General features: G+C 41.1%; 2 protein-coding genes across 2 annotated transcripts in view; one reads left to right on the top strand and one right to left on the bottom strand.

Annotated features, from left to right (window-relative positions):
• Nucleotides 1-4,466, top strand: part of LOC109470270 (elongation factor 1-gamma-like) — an 8,879-nt gene extending 4,413 nt beyond the window's left edge. The window contains exons 3-10 of the mRNA XM_019769151.1: nucleotides 858-921; nucleotides 1,413-1,555; nucleotides 1,683-1,826; nucleotides 1,973-2,102; nucleotides 2,428-2,611; nucleotides 3,013-3,185; nucleotides 3,757-3,881; nucleotides 4,148-4,466. Coding sequence (XP_019624710.1) covers nucleotides 858-921; nucleotides 1,413-1,555; nucleotides 1,683-1,826; nucleotides 1,973-2,102; nucleotides 2,428-2,611; nucleotides 3,013-3,185; nucleotides 3,757-3,881; nucleotides 4,148-4,309 — 1,125 coding nt within the window. The 3' untranslated portion in view covers nucleotides 4,310-4,466. The remainder of the gene's footprint in view (nucleotides 1-857; nucleotides 922-1,412; nucleotides 1,556-1,682; nucleotides 1,827-1,972; nucleotides 2,103-2,427; nucleotides 2,612-3,012; nucleotides 3,186-3,756; nucleotides 3,882-4,147) is intronic.
• A 128-nt stretch (nucleotides 4,467-4,594) lies between these two features.
• The window catches only part of LOC109470268 (rab3 GTPase-activating protein non-catalytic subunit-like), a 22,366-nt gene continuing 7,013 nt past the window's right edge, over nucleotides 4,595-19,947 (bottom strand). The window contains 29 exon segments of the mRNA XM_019769150.1: nucleotides 4,595-5,716; nucleotides 6,079-6,237; nucleotides 6,466-6,756; nucleotides 7,012-7,101; nucleotides 7,742-7,996; nucleotides 8,612-8,686; nucleotides 8,881-8,916; nucleotides 9,255-9,325; nucleotides 9,780-9,846; nucleotides 10,096-10,202; nucleotides 10,515-10,676; nucleotides 10,828-11,107; nucleotides 11,324-11,472; nucleotides 12,040-12,151; nucleotides 12,439-12,536; nucleotides 12,720-12,864; nucleotides 12,866-12,892; nucleotides 13,188-13,333; nucleotides 13,697-13,799; nucleotides 13,904-13,968; nucleotides 14,129-14,211; nucleotides 14,521-14,661; nucleotides 15,224-15,282; nucleotides 15,596-15,726; nucleotides 16,065-16,204; nucleotides 16,441-16,527; nucleotides 16,881-16,960; nucleotides 17,094-17,242; nucleotides 17,377-17,472. Coding sequence (XP_019624709.1) covers nucleotides 5,570-5,716; nucleotides 6,079-6,237; nucleotides 6,466-6,756; nucleotides 7,012-7,101; nucleotides 7,742-7,996; nucleotides 8,612-8,686; nucleotides 8,881-8,916; nucleotides 9,255-9,325; nucleotides 9,780-9,846; nucleotides 10,096-10,202; nucleotides 10,515-10,676; nucleotides 10,828-11,107; nucleotides 11,324-11,472; nucleotides 12,040-12,151; nucleotides 12,439-12,536; nucleotides 12,720-12,864; nucleotides 12,866-12,892; nucleotides 13,188-13,333; nucleotides 13,697-13,799; nucleotides 13,904-13,968; nucleotides 14,129-14,211; nucleotides 14,521-14,661; nucleotides 15,224-15,282; nucleotides 15,596-15,726; nucleotides 16,065-16,204; nucleotides 16,441-16,527; nucleotides 16,881-16,960; nucleotides 17,094-17,242; nucleotides 17,377-17,472 — 3,551 coding nt within the window. The 3' untranslated portion in view covers nucleotides 4,595-5,569.

Below are 19,947 nucleotides of genomic sequence, written 5' to 3'. Positions count from 1 at the left end.
AATAGCAACTTCACACTTTGACGCTATTTGGTAAAGAGGAATTGTTGCTTTATGTGTTTGTGCCGATATTTTGCCAAATGTGTTTGAAATTGTGTTTTTCAGACGTTATATACCTACCCGGGTAACTTCCGGGCCTACAAGGCCCAGGTCGCCGCACAGTACAGCGGTGCCCAGCTGAACGTGGTCTCGGACCCACCGGCCTTCAAACTCGGCGAAACCAACAAGACACCTGAGTTTCTCAAGAAATTCCCAGTTGGAAAGGTACGTCAGTTGTTTAATTTGTTACATTCCATATTTTTCAGACAGCGAAAAATTGTTCAGCATGCAAATCACATGGCAGATTTTTTTGTCGTCTGTACGTTCGCCACGTCAGTAAGTTTAGAGCACCACCACAGTCTGAAGAAATTATGGCGAGAACCGTGAAACGTGTTCGTGTGCGGCTTGTAATTGAAATACAGTTTTAATATTTCCCGGTGACACACTTAGTATCACCGTATGTCAAACATGAAAAATTCAAGTTTCTGGAACATACTTGAGTGTATGGGGGAGGGGGGCATGGAAACCCATTGATTATACCTAAAGAAGACACGTGCATGCCTTTTATTTTGTTGTCTATAAAATCTTACTGGTACTGTGGTACATGTATTTTCCTTCAGACCACGATGACAGTTCTCATGTCGTGTAAGATAATTTCTATCCAGTCAGGCATCATAATTTCTTGTTACAGTGAAAAAAATTATGCTCTTTGTATGGCACAAAGTATGTTGTCACTTGTCATCTATGCTAGTATCACAAAGTAGTATCTATCTGTATCACAAACATATGTATGGACTACATGTGTTCTTGTTTGTCATCAGGTCCCAGCATTTGAAGGCAAGGATGGCACATGCCTCTTTGAGAGTAATGCCATCGCCTATTACCGTAAGTCTGTTTGTTTCACACTTCAGCCACAGTGCAATCTACAAAAGTACAAATATTACAGCTTGTTGCATCAGAGTTGCCTTCAAGGTGATATGCATGATGCAAAGTTGTCTGGTGTTGATGAAAAAGCCTTCTCAGTGTACAGTACAGTATGTTGCATATTAGACAACCTTGTAAAGAGACTGAATCTGAGGCTGAAAACTCACACTGCAGATGATGACCGTAGTTTCTACGGGGACGTAATACTGAAGTCCTGTTGATACATCTTGGTCTGATGCTCTTGTGTTGAAGCAACGTCAAAATAAGTCAACATGAGACAATAGTTTTAACTCACGCTTGAATCCAGCAAGACTTATTGTCACTGCTACCTGGCACAAGTTTGAACTTACAGTCTAAAGCAAGAAAACTGGAAACTTTAGACTGAAATGGATCAACCAAGCCAACCTCCTGCTGAGATGCATAACTGATTAAAAAAAATTGACATGTTCCAGTGGGCAACGATCAGCTCCGGGGTACCAGTCCCAAGTCTGCTGCACTGGTCCAACAGTGGGTGAACTTTGCTGACAGCGAAATCCTCCCGGCTGCATGTACATGGGTCTACCCAACCCTGGGGATCATGCAGTACAACAAGGGGGTACGTAAATGCATTTCAACGGTTTCTCTTTTGTTGCATAGTTACATTTATATTGATGGGAATAATGTCCAGTTGCTGTTGTACCAGATGCATAATTTAATTAATTACAGATTTGTTGTCTCTTCAGAACACTGATCAGGCCAAGGAAGCCATCAAGAAGGTCCTGACTGTCTTGAACGAGTACCTGAAGACGCGTACTTTCTTGGTTGATGAGCGTGTCTCCCTTGCAGACATCTCTGTGGCCTGCAATCTTCTCCTTCCATATCAACAGGTAAGCTTGGGATGGAAGAGTGCCCTACTATACAGGAGGGTCAGGGAGCATCCTCAGAAAATGTAAATTTGAACTACCTCTGAGTTTTTCAAGATTCACTTGTGTGTAGTTGATCTTTGAAAGTTATTTGCTTCGTTATTTCAAAGGTTCTTGAACCTGCCTTCCGTCAACCCTTCGTCAACGTAAACAGATGGTTTCTGACATGCGTCAATCAGCCTCAGTTCAAGGCTGTCTTTGGTGTGGTCAAGCTTTGTGACAAGATGGCTCAGTTTGATGGTAAGTACCGTATGGCCTGATATAACAATACTGAAAGTCCAATACTAGACTGCTGTAACTTGTAAGGGATTAATGTTATCAAGGTCCTATGTTATTAGACAAAATCTATTTCCAGTCCTAAACATCTGCTGTATTGCTTGAGGATGGACCTTTAGAAAGACAGTTGATTACATATTCCACCTGCCACTCTTGCAAGGTGCAGCTAAATGGGACCAGGACAAATGTAGAACATACTGTGATGCAAGGTTCCAAAATGGCATTATGTGATCAAAAGTATTTAATTCCTGACAGCATTTTGCTCATGTTGGCTGCTTATTTTTGACAGCTAAGAAGTTTGCTGAGCTCGCGCCTAAGAAGGACAAGGGCGGCAAGAAAGAGAAGCAGCCTCAGCAGCCCAAACAGGAGAAGAAGAAGGAGAAGAAACAAAAGGAGGAGAAGGAAGTGGATGAGGCTGATGATGTTCCCAAGCAGCCCAAAGCTGTAGACCCATTTGCTGCTCTATCAAAGAGGTATGGACTCTTTATATTATGTCATGGTGTCATGCTACATGTTGGAAGTAGTAGCAGAAACAGCCTTCCAGGTTTGGACAGGAGAATCTTAGAATTAGATGTACCTATGATGAGACATCATGCACCACTCTGAACAGACCTGAGTGAGAACTGACCCAATGTCACTTCTCTGAGGTACAGATAGAAATATAGTATTAGATGTTTAAAAAAATGGAAACTCCAGGTCAGTTGATGATATCTTTGTTGTTGCTTTTTTGTTGAAAACTTTGCATATTGCTCTTCCTAAAGATACCCTTTTCTTCAGTGACCTTACATTTCTGGAATGAGGGTGAAACGATGATGTAGAAAGTTAAGCATCGGGCATCATTAGACTGACTTGTTTGTGGTTATTTTTTCCTCAGTGCTTTCAACATGGATGAGTTCAAGAGAACATATTCCAACAAGGACACCCTAACTGAAGCACTGCCTTACTTCTGGGAGCATTTTGACAAGGAGGGTTACTCCCTGTGGTACTCTGAGTACCTGTACCAGTCCGACCTCAACATGATCTTCATGACATGCAACCTTGTCGGCGGTGAGTAGCCTGTTGAATCTGCCTTTAGGCCATGTTGATTTGATTATATGGATGACATCCTCTGGGAACCCCAAAACTGATGCGCGTGTGGGAATAAAAAAAAAGTTTGGCAAAAAAAAAGTTGCTTTCAACATGAAATCTACGTGGTCATGAAGGTTGAACAAATGAGTATGGTTTGAAGAATAATCTACTCTTCAAATTCATTTCTTTACATTTTCATATTTTTCGTTTGATTTTGGCCTTCTACGACATTGGTATCATTTTTTTGTAACTTACGGTATATATTTTCTTATGTTGCAACTGTTTTGGTTGAAAACTTTTTTGTTGGAAACAGCCAAATATTCATGCACGTGTGGATGTCATCCATATAATCAAATCAACATGGCCTTATCTAAAATGTAGTAATGCAGTAGTGTATAATATTAAACCAGCTTAATTTAACTTTTCATAATAGCCTCCAGTTTTAGAGATAAATTTAGTCTGCAGTTATCTTGAAACATGCTAGTTAAATTAGAAACACACTTTAGATCATAAACTTCCTGAACTAAAAACAAAATTTTTGCTACTGTAGGAATGTTCCAGCGGTTGGAGAAGCTGAAGAAGAATGCCTTTGCTAATGTGTGCATCTTCGGTGAGGACAAGAACAACCAGATCGCTGGAGTCTGGCTCATGAGGGGACAAGAGCTGGTTTTCCCTGTAAGTGATGTTTTATTTGATTGAAGTTTTGTCATTTCATATGGGGTGAACAAGAGTGCAAGACTCTTGGCTACCTGTGATAGCCTTACAAATGTATGCATGTAGTCAGACGCATTTTTGTTTGCATATTGTGTTCAATGAAGTCCTTTAGGCATGTGTTTAAGCAGTGAGAAACGGAAAATGAACCAGGACAGTATGCTGTTCTTAATGAAAATACAAGATCACTTGAAATTGCTGGATTAAAATTTCACTTCCCTGTTGTGCAGCTGAGTGCGGACTGGCAAATCGACTACGAGAGCTACTCGTGGCGAAAGCTGGACCCCGACAGTGAGGAGACCAAGCTGCTGGTCCGGGAATTCTGGTCTGAGGAGGGCGACTTCAAGATCATGGGGAGCAGGAAATTCAACCAGGGCAAATGCTTCAAGTAAACGGAAAGATCCCAAACCCCCACTGCACACAGAATGTCTTAGACTTTATCAGCATCCTTCAAGAGGACAAGCATCACCATCCCTGCAGATAATCTGACTCTCTAGACACATGGAGAATTCCACTAAGCTGTCAATAAAACAAACAAAAACACTGCTACAAATGTTGTACTTGTGTGCTCTTGGTTCACCCTTATTATACTATGATAAAGTAGGTACAGTACTGAAAATCCTACTGAGCAAATATTCCCCATGGTACATTGCACCCTCAGATTGGCCAATGAAGAATGCTGCCTGAGTCCTACAAATTAAGGTCACTATCAGACTTTGAATATCTAAATGTGAAAGGCAATTTCTATTGGAGAAATGATACAGCTAGCTTTATAATTATAAGCTGTGGGTTCTATTTTGGATACGACTATTTTTCTTGGGCCATTGAAAGCAATGTCCAGGAGTGAATCATAAAGGATCATCTAATACCAGAATGATGGCACAATGTAAATGATATCTGAGCGCTAATGAAGTTACATTTTTGGAGAACTGAAAAGGAGCAGCAGCATTTGGACACAAGTCGCCATTCATTGAACTGCAACACACCCTTTTCTTTATATTAAATTATTGAACACATGCATATTACTTGCTAATTATCAGTTGTGGTGGTTTTATTTTTGCAGTGCTTGTCCACCATGACACCTCAAACGTGTTTTAACCACTGCAAAAACCTTTCCACTCCTATCAGAAGATGAAATCCCCATGAAAATAAATAGATTCACACTACTGACAGACATTTGCTGGAGTTCTACAATTCCTTATCCCAGATCAAGTAAGTACAATTTTGCACTTTTATTGTGTGTTCATTGCAACAGTTGACTAATGATTAAGGGTTACGCCATAGCTATACTTGTCCTGCCTTTGCAAGCATTATCAGTGCATGATTTATCCTGCAGAACTAAACTCCAGGTAAAACATACCCATTTGTGTGGGTATGAGGTCATAATGTGTCCATCAATAAAAAACATTTGAACCATCACCTGACTGACCCAGACATATCTCGTTGGTAGAGATTACTTATTGGCCTGAAGTTGCCTGTACAAATTCTCTATTTTTGAACAAGGAATTAATACCTAATGCACAATCTGATACTGGATTCTTGAATAGATGAAATATTTATCTATCAACACAAATACTTTACACAATGTTACAACATTTCTTTCAACCATCAGATAGAGATGACTTAGATGGTATACTCCTTTATAAATAACATCAGTCCCTCATGATATCGATGGACTCGACAAGTTGTATGGCCAGGCTGTACTGTCCGTGTGTTTCAGGCAGGAGGCTGACCACCTGGCTCAACAGCTGGGCAGTCAGGAGCAGAGGGACATCGGGGAAATGGACATCTGATGGACTCTGGAATAGGGAAATAGCTAGATTAAAGAGACACAGTACAAACTATAAAATGTAACTTGGTAAGACTAATAAAGGGACATCGTACAAATCCACATCCACAACTGTACATCTCAAATTAAGCCTAACTCTGCTCTGCTTGAGGTTTGTCCAATCTAGTTGTCTTTTCATTGTTGTGCACAAGATTTCTGAATCACCATCGAAACTGATGAAGGAAAAAAAACACAATCCACTGGAGATCTTCTGAGTTACCTTTTTGACACACCAACACACAAGCTATAGTAAGAACATACCTACTTTGTGGAGTAAATAAACTCAGAAACATGTAGCAGGAGGCCATCATAGAGATGGTGGAGCTGAGTTACCTGCTGCTTGAGCCATGTGGACAGGGTGGGAGGAAGTCTGGACAGGAGTTGAACACTTCTCTTGGGTTCAGCTGAGGACATGAGGTGGGACAGACGCTTCCCTACCAGCAGGAGCAGGTCACAGCCCAGCTGGCACCGTTCATTCACAGAGTTCAGCACCTGGCAGGAAACACAAGGAGAAAAGTGTCTCATCAAGAAAAAATTCTTAGCCATTACCATTCGCCACACCAGATTTGGCCTAAGCCCTAATAACAAAGGTATTATACCATCTGATTACTAGTACCTTTTCCAGAGAAAATATTCAAATAAAGAACTCAGAATATTTCCCTTTCTCCAAAAAGAGAAGGTTCAGATAGTGGAAAATTGGACATGTAGGGTAAAACACACCTCCTGTCCCAGGTAGTCATAGCCCCTGCTGTACAGCTCATTACAGTAATGTCTTCTGACCACGTCCACATCCACCTCCAACCTCTGACCTAACTCCAGTATGGTGTCTGCCCACTTACAGGCCTCCAACACCACCTTGTTGTCTGACATTGTTTGGTAGGCATCAAGGTCAGATTGCAACAATTCCTTTTCCTTGTCTGTCTCCATCGCAACAGCACCATCATCTTTGGTGAGAAAGGCTGGAGGGATGGGGAGGGTTCCAACTGCTGCACTCACTATTCTACATAGGAACTATGGGAAAACACAAAGGAACAACCACACTGATACTGTGAACAGGGGACATTTCTGTGAATAGCACAATTTCAATACAAACCAAACCGAACAGAAAATGTACAAAAATATATTTTCAGTTTCTTTTCTGTCGTATTTTTAAAAAAATAGACGTCACATTTGACAGAACAGCATAGTCACTCAAAAATACATTTTATATTATAGTCTCTATCCTCAACTACCATATGAATATAATTTCCACACTTGCATTCCTACCTGTTGCCTGGCACAAATGATGGCGATGTCAATGTCACTGCCAGGCAGGAGGGGGTAGGAGTGCAGGTCCTTGAAGAATGCATTCTTGCCCTGGTCAAAAAATAACACAAATTTCCTTTTGCCTTTAAATGCCTCTCACCCTTTCTATGTAGGAACATTGTACTCACCAGTGCCACTGAACCTCTAAGAAAAGAGCCTATATGGTCAATCTAATGGATTATCATAAACAAGTAACTTTACAGTATTAAAAAGAAAGCTAAAACTTGTTAATAGTCAAAGCCAAATTGATATGAAAGAAGCTGGCACAAGGAAACAAAGCTAACTTGATAATAAAGAAGCTTAGGCCACACCAATTTAATTTGTTGGTTCTCGGATTCGCCTCTTCATTTTTTTCTGATTTGCAAATAAAAAAATAAAAAAAATTCTGGTTCTGAATTAACTCAAAAATGGTCATATTTTGCCTCCAACAGTTGAGGAAAGACCTTTTCTTCCTAGATGTTACAGTTTTTCCATCTATCAATACAGTGGTTTCATTAAAACTTCAAAATTCTTTCTTTAAATTTTACCCCAGTCTTTTGTGTTGACTTCATGGCTCCTATCGAAGCATTTGGGGCTATAATAGGATGCCTAGACCTGTTTTTATTTTTTATTTTTTTTCACCCTGTCGCTTCATATTTTTTCTGAAAAAATCCGAGAACCAACAAATTAAATTGGTGTGGCCTTAGCTAACCTTAGTATCAAAGTAATATGACAGTGGCTTGACCGTCCTGAGTGAGAAGACCATGACAGCGTGCATGATACTGCTGAGCTTCATGTGGTGCTGCAGCAGCTGGTAGTTCGACACGCGCTGTTCTGCCGCCAGCTCTGCGATGGACGTGGGGCCCTGCGTGGCCTGCCACAGGTCCTCGATATCAAACACGGGCACGTGGGAGGACTCCACCTCCGCCTGTGAGGAAAAGAATGGGTACGGGGACTCTACTTCCGCCTGCAACGGAAGGGATACAGTACCCTATCACTGGGACGGCTGGATGGACATGGGATTGTTAAGGCAGTGGTTTTATGATATGTTTTGATACAGTGTGTTGAAGAATACAAATCAAATGAAAAAAAGGAATAAATTATGGAGGTAAATTTAACAGATGTTTTCCATGCCTTGCAATCACCACGTGCACCTTATGGAAAAAGAAAACCATGGCCCACACCAGCAACACCTGTAAGATTTTTTTATGGAAAGGGAATAATCTAAATACAGTATAAATTATAATGACAAGAAAACAGAATACACAGATGCCAAAACTAAAGCCTAATGACTGCACCAAGATATAAAATAAGTGACAAATGTAAGCTAAATACATGTACATTTTATTTTAGTGATGTTACATGGAAGACATATTTGTATCTATGAAACACTGGGATGATACACAGCTTAGAAATGTGCACGAGGCAAAATGTCTCACATCCAAAATCACAGGATTGCCTAAGAGCAAGCATTACAAGCTTTAAGGTCACTTGGAATAGGAGTATGAAGAAAACTGATGCTTATTTAAGATATTTCACATTAGATTGTAATGCATGCTCATTATTATGAAGAAGTTCTTACCTCTAATATGACTTGCAAGAGGATGTTGCATTGTCCCAGAAAGTTTGTTAAGGCTGCATCACTCAAGCCAACATCCTGGTTGGTAACACAAGTTAGACAACAAATTTAAGACTTCAAGCTACTTGTATTCTTGTCGACATGTGGTAGGGAATTATACTGATCATGTAATCATTTGAGTCTTGGGGACAATTGTTAAGAAAAAACTTAATGTGTAGAGCAAGTATGATCAATAAAGATAATAATGCACTCATTGAACTTTGAAATTTTACCTTTCTGCACAGCCTATCCTTTGGGGCCTTCCCAACCTGAGTGATGTAAAAACACACATGATCCAAAAAATTTAGAATACAATGACACCAGTATAGACAAAACTGTGTGCGAGGTGGGTGGGGTTCATTTAATGTGGCTGTCAGGAAAAAAACTTCAATGCATCCGAGCAGCACTTAGACAGCAAATATCTTCACCAATGGTATACTAGTCTGTTTAGGTTTGACATGCTTACAATCTGACTGCAGGACAACAACAAAGTTCTTCCATTAGAGTTGAAAGACTTCTGTAGGTACGTTGTTTAAAAACCCGTAAAGTGACTAGCAAGCTGATTCTGGTAATAACATAATCTCATCAGTACAGTGAGTTCTTGTACCTTTTCCATAAGAAAAGCAGTTGCTGAGAATCTCTTCACCATGAAGGTGTGCCACATCATGCAGCCCAGGCCTGTAAACAACAATAACAAAAGAAACATAATTATTAGAAACATCTGCCAAAAGCAATCTAGCAGACATGGTAATTACTACAACAAGCTTGCAGGCAAACAACAATTCAGCATCTTTTTGCAGCAATATTTCTTAGGCTGCTGTATAGCCTTGTTCTGGGATAATTTTAACCTCATTAGTCAAGTCAGGTCTTTTTCTAGGCTTGATAGGAAGAAATTTAAAGAAGGTTTAAGAGTCTAAAACTTGTACATCCTCAAAGACAGCACCAAAGGCATAAACACAACTAATCAGCACCAAGGACACAAACACAACCAATCAGCACCAAGGACACAAACACAACCAATCAGCACCAAGGACAAATGCTGCCAATTTCCACCACCTACATTGTACACTAACAGCACCAATCAGTATAAAGAACAAAGGCATCACTACGCACACAAAAACTGACAACTCACCATGTTGTAGGTAAGCATTGCCAACAAACTTAAGATGCTCAATGGACCTTTCCAGTAAGGCTACAACCTGAAATAATGAAAATATGTTTGGTTTCAATCTTCAGTAGGCAAAGTTACCCATTTGAGTGAATGAAGGTGAGAGAAACATGGAATTCACTCATGCTAGCTACTAGTATTTATTTCACAATTTTTATATGAAGCCTGTTTATACAATGAAGATGGGAATGCTGTAATTCCTATAAAGAAAATAAAAGGAACCAACACCATTTTCTGCGCCAAAAGAAAACCAATGAAATGCAAAGATGATTTCTCCTACCTCTGGATCTTTATTCCACTGTACCACATACTCCCAGGTACAGTGTGCATGGAGCACCTCTGGGTCCAGGCTGTAGGGGAAACGCTCCAGTTGGCTTCTGTAGAGGTCTAACATTGACAAAACATCTGGTAAACACAACAGTGAGACTATCTGCAATATGTTGTGAACTATTCTCAGTGGGTCATAGTGGAAGTGATTTCATAGCCACACAAACTTGGTTGATGGAAGACTGGAGACTTGAAATCCTATGCGTGAAAGACTCATTTGCAGTTAGGCCTAATTTCTGAGGGTCGCACATGATAATATGCATAGCTGACACTGACCTTTTAATCTGTAGCAACTTGTTACTCAGATGAAAGTTTATGCTCCCAAAACAATATGGATGTGTTTTTAAAAGAAGATCATTGGCCCTTAGATACCTGCCAGCCTCTCCAGTTCTGGAAGAGCCGGTTCAGAGGTCACATCTGTTCCCAGTTCCATGGCTTCCTCATCCTCACCCTCGGCATGATGGGAGACAGAAAGCATGCTGGGTAGAATCCCTGTCCTTGCCACCCAGTTAGCAACCAATGCTGCAATGGACCCTGTACAGAACATTCCAAACTAATTCATCTTCATGTATGTCACGTATCACACAGCTCATTTGCTGTATGCAACACACATTTGGTTAAAGGATGCACAAGCAGTAGTCTAAACCAACACTTGACCAAGGACATGTGTATTCCAGTGACCTACCGCTGCCACCTTCCAGCAGTCCCTTGACAGAGACAACCTTGTGTTCCTTCCCCATGGTTTCTGCATATGAAGGAGGTCGATCCACACCGTCCCTGACCTTACTCCTCAGGAGCGTGCTCAGTACCACTACATCCTCCAGCTGCCGCACCAGCAGGTTCCAATGTTCGGTATCCATGGCAACCGTCTCCCATTCCTCCATGGTGTCAGTGCTGGTGGTGCTTGGTGTAGGGGAACTCAAGGAAAGTGCTTCTTGGTCTGTGTCTTTGTCTTCTTGACTGTCCTGTATTACAGAATGTGGATACTTTTGAAGTAAAATTTCTGATATTTGCTGTAGTTTTTATTGATCAAAACTTGGAAATGAAAGGAAAATGAGCAAGGCCCTATCCACAAAATACATTCATAAGTCTTTTTTATAAACAGACAATGCTACAAGCAAATGCTAGTACAAAGCTAACATTTCAGAGATTTAGGGCATCTTTAAGTACAAACATCTTACCTGTTCTTTGTTCCCACTTTTGTTGTTTGGTACAACAGATGCAGCCACGCTCCGTGCAGCAACAGCTGCCATCAGGGCACTGGCAGGTGCTTCAGCTGCTGTACAGATGTCCCTGACACTCTGCCACCACGGGGATACTGTGTTGGGCTCTGCATGAATAGCATGGGCATCTGGACATGTCACACAGGGCAGGAAACAAAGGTTAATTGGGGCAAATGAAAATAAGAGAATGAGATGATTAAAAAAAATTAAAGAGGGGCTTGGGTTAGACCTGTTTCATGTTAGAATGAGGTTGCTGTAACAATTATGATAATAGAATAAAATGATAAAATCCATAAGAATTATATTCCTGCTGTAATATTCGATCAATGCCTACTGGTAGTAGTCCACTAGAGTTTCAGATGAACATTAATGTCACATAGCCAAGAGTTTTCATGCAAATATTACATGTTCAATATTACTCAGCTTCAGATGCCATAACATAAACACACATAAACATGACACAGAAACTTAGGGTACCTTTTTCCAGCATTTCCAGCACACGGCAGGGAAAGAAGGGTTACAATATATACGTAGGCTGTATATCTGTAATAGATGACTTCTTTAATTCTATCACATGATTTGCACACACACAAACATTTCTCCTTAAGCAATGCATACAGAATACCCTGAGAAGACAACACACTCTTTTCCCTTTACAGATATTTCTGACTGACCTGCAGTTCTGGTAATGCTTGCCAGGAGGCAGTGCAAGTTGCTGACGGGAGATACGTCTCTTGGGCGAATCAGCTCAGTCTCACTATTTAGCCACACTCTCAGGAGTAATGACTATATAAGGAGAGAAAAATATTGCTATTTGATTGATATCTGTATCTGTATTAGTCTGTAAACAGAAGTGCCTTCCAGTAGAACTGATCACTGGTTTCAAAGGTAGACAGTGGTTGGTTACATTTTGTCCAACTACTTGTAATGCCTAAGCCTGCATATCACACAACTTCATTTCTTTTCAGAAGACCATGCATACACAAAATACATACTGTATGTACACATGCACGCACACACACACACACACACATACAGACACACACACATGCAGACACAGACTTGTGACTAACCATGAGGTCAGCAGCAGGGATGCCTGACCTCTCCAGACAGGAACACAGGGCTTCAATGGAGTCACCTCCCGTCAGACCACATTTGAACAGGAATGTTCCTGCAGACAAAGTACAAAGTAAATGTACTTTTACCATCAAATTTTGCTGCAGCCATTATAAGGCTGTCTGTACAGTGAGTACACATCAAGTTGATCAAAATCAGGCTATTTCACAACCCAAAAAATCACTGTAAGTAAATACTGACTAAGTAACTGGGAATGACAAACAACACCAATTCTCACCAAGTTTGAGTGACAGCTGCTCATCAATGTCTGAACTCATGAGAATTTTTAGGGAAGATGAAGTAGGTGCATTGTCATCAGCATGATGATAAGGACAGATGAAACAGGACAGGAAGGCTGCGGGGTCGATGTGTATGGGGTCTTGGAAGTGCACCCTGTTGCCAGCTGATTCCCTCATGAAGTCATCAACTGCTGATAGGTACTGCAGCGCTTCACTCACACTTACACTCAGGTGGCTGCCAATGTCTGGGGAACACACAACAAGCTGTAATTCACCTATTTCAAATGTCTGTTTCCTTCCATCACCATAGCTCTATCAATGTATTTGTGCTGCTTTTCTGAGATGCATGAAATTTGACTAGTTCACACAACACGGAACCTAACATATGAAATAAGAAGCAAAGTAATGTCTTATGTTATCAATGTGCTTAAAGGCTTCCTTTGTGTATATTTGCTGTTTATCTGTACCTGTTCTGGATTGTTCTCAGCCATGCCCATGGCCTGTGTAGCTTGCTTGTTCAGCAGACTGATGGTAATGTACACATCCAGCAGCAGTTCCTGTACTTTACAGAAGTGCAGTAGACCTCTGCTCTCAGGGGCGATGGAGTCTGGGTCTGAACAGACAGGTACAAAAAGGAATTAGAAATAAAAGTACAGGAGGAAGTTTGCTAGGTATGTCATGTCATTTGCTATGTATGTCATATTACAGGTCACTTAATATTTTGCTATAGACCAAGTCAACAAAAGATTTCTAAATGCTATGGTAAAACAGCACTTTTGCACTGAATCTTGCACTGGTTGAAATTACATAACTGTGTCAGAAACATTAATCACTTAATTCCAAACACACAGGCCAATTACAAAAAAAAAGAACAAAAATTCTAAAAATCTATTGAAACTTTTTTTTAAACTTACAAATGGATCTGTAGTATATTAAAATGTCAGTGATTGCAATGATGATACAAGCGATGCCAAACCTTCCTTCTCCAGGGCCAGCTGTATATTGTTCTTCACAGTCCTAATGACATTCCGCATCAGATCAGCTGGCAGGATCTTATGAGCCAGAATCTTCTCCAGGCCCTTGGGAGGAACAAGGAGAGAAGATGCTATAGCCTCTCAAGATGGATATAAATCATGATTACAAGTGGCAAAAATGAAAAAATTAATTTTTTTTTAGTCCTCACCTGTCTTTTTAAAGCCACAATTTTGATGTCTGAAATGATGTTCACTAACTGTTTCTCTAAGGATCCTACAGAAAGAGAAAAGCAGAGGCAAGAAACATTAGAACACGGAATTTTTTGTGCATGGTATTTCCAAATTCAATGGTTTGACATTGCTTTATATGGATCTATTGATAACTACATTGCGCAGTGAAATAACATCAATGGCAAATAGAAGGAGACTCGTGCCTTCTTGGGAGCTGGGTGTGCTGAGGATGGTGGACAGCTTCTTCAGCAGGTGCAGATCTCTGGCTCTCTTGCTGTTTGCACCACTGAGATTAGATAGAATTGGATAACCATACTTAAGAGAGAGAAATGATGTCATGATCTCAAAAACAGTTTCAACAGGTTGTAATACTTTTGACAAGAAAACATACCAGGTAAAGCAACAGAGATAATGCAGCACTTTTTTAAGGTTTCATCACCATTTGTTGGTCACCTACACCTATTCTTCATCATTGAGAAGGAGCAACAATTTGAACATTTCTTATTCTCAATGTAAATAATGGGTTGTGCCCAGACCTTATATATTTTGATCTAGAATTGATGTGCACTAAGCCAAATACCCAGGAACCTATTACCTGAGAATGAGATGGAAGGGTACATTGATGATCTTTATGACACCAGAAGGTTCCACCAGGCAGCACTGGTACGTGGGAGGTTTGTTGGTGTAGAAGGTCACATTGTTCAACCCCATCATGGTATAGCCTGGACACAGCAGTCTGCAAGGAAGGCATGGTGGGACGTAAGGGATGGTTGGTCAGCATCTTTGTGTTCACATTAAACAAACATTAAAAACAAACAACAGTAAGATAGTAATTCAGTCTTTTCAAACTGGATAGATTTTTAATGAGCAAACGTTTCAGGTGTTGATCCGACACCCTTCATCTGTGAAGATCAACACACGAAATGTTTGCTTATTAAAAATCTATCCAGTTTGAAAAGACTAAATTACTATCTTCATTTTTCTGATGAAGACTTTGGAATAAAAAGTCGAAACCGGTAAATTGATAGTCTCAGCCGTCATCCTCCTGACGAACTCTTGACTATTAAAAATCTATCCAGTATGAAAAGACTTAATTACATGTACTATGATCTTATTGTTACTACGTACCCTGGATGAGTAATCTTCACAAATGTATTCAAACAAACAGTAAAACAGTGTGAGTCCTCATTTCATGAAACAAAAGGAGCATATGAACAATTCAACCAATTCTTTCCTCCGCTCATAAAGGAGAGAAAATACATTTAGCAACCTGAATAATTACATGTGGTTAATCTAACCTGCATTGTTTCCCCACATTGAAGGCTGCCACCCTAGGTCCCTGCTGCATGGCCCACACCTGCAAAACATACAAGTCATGTTACTCATATCAGTGTCCCCAGAAATATGGCATAAGCACACCTTGAGAAACGCCTACTATCATGGGTTGTTGTTTTCTTTTGAACATTCTTGACACTCTCCTTATGGACTGATCCCCTCCAAAAAGGACAGTAATTGCTACCACTGGTAGTACCAGTAGTGTGCATGAAAATTGGGGTTTCGAATCCCTAACATCTGGGTGTTTACCCTGTTGTCCAGGGAGAATGTTAATCTGTTGTAACATGGTGCAACAATCATTACTGGTCAAAGTGGGTTAAAAACAGCAGACTCACCTCTAGAATACCTCTCCTGGGAGCATATATGATGAGGAAGAGTGCTTCTCTGGGGGGCGTGTCAGTTGCCATGGCATCACGGTCCTTGTCCTCGGTTACCTTGACCCACCCAACCTGGGCATCTCTGTAACCTGTAACTCCAATCAATCAATCAATTAATCAATCAATCAATCAATCAATAAATCGAACAATTGATCAATCAATCAGTTAATACAGGAATCAATCAATCACTAACTCAACTGTCATCTTTCTGGCAAGATCTACATCTTTGCAACTTGCAATTTGCCTCATAATGGTAAATTATTCTAATGAAAATACCATATGTTTCCTAAATTCTGGTCACCTGTGTCTCAGACTGAGACTTACAGGCATTCATTCATAACTCAATTACTTATCCCACTAAGTCTGAGAAAAAGACAGCCTCCTTTGCTGAGGTAAATCTAAATGACGTTGTACAAAAGACTCCCACCTTTCCACACTCTGATGGCCACACCCTTGTCAGTGTCAATCAGAATGACTCGACCAAAGCTGTCAGTGGTGGCGGCCAGCTGACGACCAGGTGACAGGACGATACTGTCACCATGCCGACGCAGGTCAGGGAGACCAAACCTGTACATCAGTGCAGTTAGTAGTCTGTCAGGAAATTTGACAAAACTGTATGGTGCATTTTTGACATTTCCACAACCTGTTCCATCCATCTTTGGGCAATGACAAAGGCAATAACCCTCTCCTTGCTGATCTTGAGGCATCAAGTTTGAATTAGTGACAGGGTTGGTTTACATGTTCGTTTCTTGAGAAATACAGACTATGAGAAGTAATCTGTATATAATTGAAAAATAGCCCACCTGAGTGGAAGAGGAGTTGCAGGCTCCACTTTTGGCTTCTGTTTGGGATCCTCACCTTGTGGCTTTCCTTTCCATCCAAGCCATCCTCTGGGGAGGGACAAATAATTGTAATTGTACTGCATGACTGGTTCATAGCCATGTGGCAAACAAGAAGTACTTGAAGTAAGTACAAGCTGTGCAAGGAACTGATAGGTTTGATGTATCAAGAGCGTATCCCTACTTTTAACTTAAACCTGCTCAAGGTGTGTCTCATCTTAAATGTGCTCGCACCATACTTAACAATTGCTACTCCGGAGAAATGAAAGAACTTATCACTGAACTAACAGGAAAATAAGCATAGTGCAAAAGGTAGTTTTTATCTCTTAACATGCAGGATTTGATTTTATTCCCCACTCTATAGGGAGATTCGGTTTTACATCCATTGAGTAAGTCTGACTTACCCAACACCAGAGATCAAAGCTGACTTCAGTTTGCTGGCTACTGCTGCAGCAACTTCAGAGATGATAGGTGGTGCTGTTCCCTATGGCAGAGGTAAAGAGGGACAGGGTTAATACTTACAGAGGATACGTGTACAGGGGGTTACAGATATTGCTATTTCAAACTGTAATGATATGACATGTGCCATTAAGCATCACAACCAGAACAAGTCATACTTCCACAGCGAAGAAGAAGGCGACATAAGGACTGGTGCCGCTGGTGATGTATCTGGCTGCAGGCGGCGGGTTCTGGGTGATGGTTGCACCGTAACCACCCAGGATGGAGGCAGTCTGCAGCTGGTCAAACAGGCTGGGGGTCACCACACCTGGCAACAGAAGGTAACAATAGGGTCAAAGATCAAAGTTTCCAAAAAGTCCAGGGTCATCAATGAGGGATGACCCCAGTGCAACCTCCCACTAAACTACTCACTAGACCATGGCAGGTATTTCTTCTACTCACCACAGCTGATGTGGTCCACCATGTTGGCCTGGTCCCCCAGTCCCCATTTCTTGTAGGCCAGAGGAGGAGGCTGAACATCACTGCCACCTGCTGCAGCTGGGACAGGAAATAAAGTACATGTAGTCACTTCGAACACTGTGGTCCAATTCTCCATAAGGAAGGTATGATCAGAATGCAACACACATGGGATATAAAGAAACATGTATGAGTGAATGAAGTAGTTTTAAGTGCGACGTCAAATGAAAGCCCATTCAAATACTTTTGACAAACAGGTATATCCCTGATGATAGGTCTTAAAGCATTTAAAAAAGACCATATCTACTAAAGAAAGGAAGATTATTGTTTTGCTTATTGATAAGTAAAAGCAAGACAATACAAATACTTCACGAATTTTAAATGATTTGGTAATGAAATACATGTACATGTGGTTGAGTTCTAACCTCTTTAAAATTGTTCAACTGAGTCTTAATGGAATCTATTCAACAAATTCCAGCTTTGAAGATGTCCTAAGCCCTGGACAGGCCATACTTAGGGACTGTACGATATTTACCAGGGGGGGAGGGCTGGTGCACTGGGGGGGAGGGCCATTGAAAAATTTTTTGGCCTGGGGGGGAGGGCCATGGAAAAAATATCTTAACCGAGGGGAGGGCCACCGAAAAAAGTTTTCCAAAATATGGCGTCGCCTAGTACCGAATTACAAGAAATACGCCGTAAATTACAAAATTAAAACTTTTCCAAATCCCAAAAGTGTCTCGGGCCGTCGCCAAAGTCGGGGTGCGTACTTTATTTGAGGTTTCCCCCCGACATGTATAAATCCGTGGACGACCCAGGAATATAGCGGAACACCGGCACGGGGAGCTTGGAACGACATTGATCGTCCATAGCACGTTTAGATAAGAATATTGACGAGTGGAAATAAAGTTGCACTTCAATAAATAAAAACATATTTCCTCTGACTATCGTCGATATTTACACCAAGTTGCGGTAAAAAAGAAGAAGTCAAGTCACCCAATGTAAGAAAATGTTGGTCAATAGCAATGACGCCCAGCGCTCCGTCATGCCGACCGAATCGTTCCCCAGCCAGCCGACGCCGATCTCAGTGGAACTCCGGCCGAAAATATAACCTCCCGTGAGTACATATAAAATTGTAAGAGGGTTTATGAGCGGTAATATTTGAAATGGTCCGCAAGCCGTGAACGTTTTTGATCGTCGTAAACGTAACGTTACATGTGATAACATAACAGTTGTGCCTTGACTGATGGTCAGTTCTAATGCACTTCCGGCTTGAGTCTAACTAAAAAATCTTCGACAAAGATTATACCCCATGCCGTTTCAAAAATTCTGTTGACAGAAATTGTTATCCATGTTTCATTTCGTATCACAAATCTTCAAAGTTAAGTCTTGAAAAACGCCACGGGAAATTACTTTGTAGCGGGCTATACCAGCCAGTGCAGTACGACGTGAAAATGCCAGCTAGATGTACTCTCCCACCCGACTGTTCGGCAAGCTACAATGATATGGGCGGAGTTAACTTTAAATGTAGTCTTTGATGAAAGGCCGGTGGGTGGGGTGTTGGGCGCGCCGACAGGCAAAGTACACCTACCGATGAAGAACAAAGAGGGCCGTGGCAGCGCTGAGGACAGCTTTCCCGAACCTGGGCCCCGGGAAGGAAGTCTTTCTTTCCTCTGAACAGAATGTACTTATATATTATAGGTTTTACGGAGTACAAATTAACACGTGTTTATTCCTTAGAAGTGTAACTGTTCATTCCTTTGATTTTGTGACAAAAACATCAATCACATTACGAGAGATTATTTGAAACGCAGACAAACTTTTCACAAGTCCCAGTAGTCTTTTGTTGTTTTGGTTTCGGTGGCAAATTTTTGAATTCGGCAGCACCTCTACAGTAGCATGAATACTCCGCCCAGTTCTCTGCCTCGATGATCGTTAATTAATTGCTCTCCATGGGTCGATCGGGCGGGCGCTATTTTAAGTGTTCGGTGCATTTTGTATAGTAAAAAAAAGAACAAAGCTACGTACTTGTGCATCAACTTTCAACCACCCCCCGCTACTGATGAAGTCAATATTGAAATACGGTCTTTTTTCACAAATCTTTATTGACCATTGCTTGCTTGATCACCAACACTCTCCGGGATCCAAAGATGTACGTTTCGCCGCACTTGCCTTACCTTTCGATGCGGTGGTGACGTCTTGCAAGTCGGCTGCGGCCGGCGGTGAAAACAAGCCCGAACATGGAACGTTTCCCGCAACGTTACCATACAATCACGCAGTACACGGCATAGATCTAGTTTTTAACAATTTTAAAGCTGCAATTTTAAATTTGTTTGGAACGATGAACTGGCTTTAAGACCGGAGGTACCGGCCGTGCGTAGAAGGGTTTTTCCATTTCAGACGGGAATATTTGTCTCCCATCAGCCCCAAATTGGGGGTGCGTGCTTTAATCGGGATGCGTACTTAATTCGGGAATTTACGGAGGGATAAAGCGACATCGAAAAATGGGGGGAGGGCCATCGAAAAAAATTTTGAGCCGGGGGGAGGGCCATTGAAAAA

The sequence above is a fragment of the Branchiostoma belcheri genome, unplaced genomic scaffold, assembly GCF_001625305.1.
Source record: "Branchiostoma belcheri isolate BF01 breed outbred unplaced genomic scaffold, Haploidv18h27 scaffold22, whole genome shotgun sequence".
NCBI classification, from domain to species: Eukaryota; Metazoa; Chordata; class Leptocardii; order Amphioxiformes; family Branchiostomatidae; genus Branchiostoma; species Branchiostoma belcheri.
The sequence above is the reverse complement of the archived record's forward strand: the minus strand, read 5'-3'. Positions and strand labels throughout refer to the sequence as shown.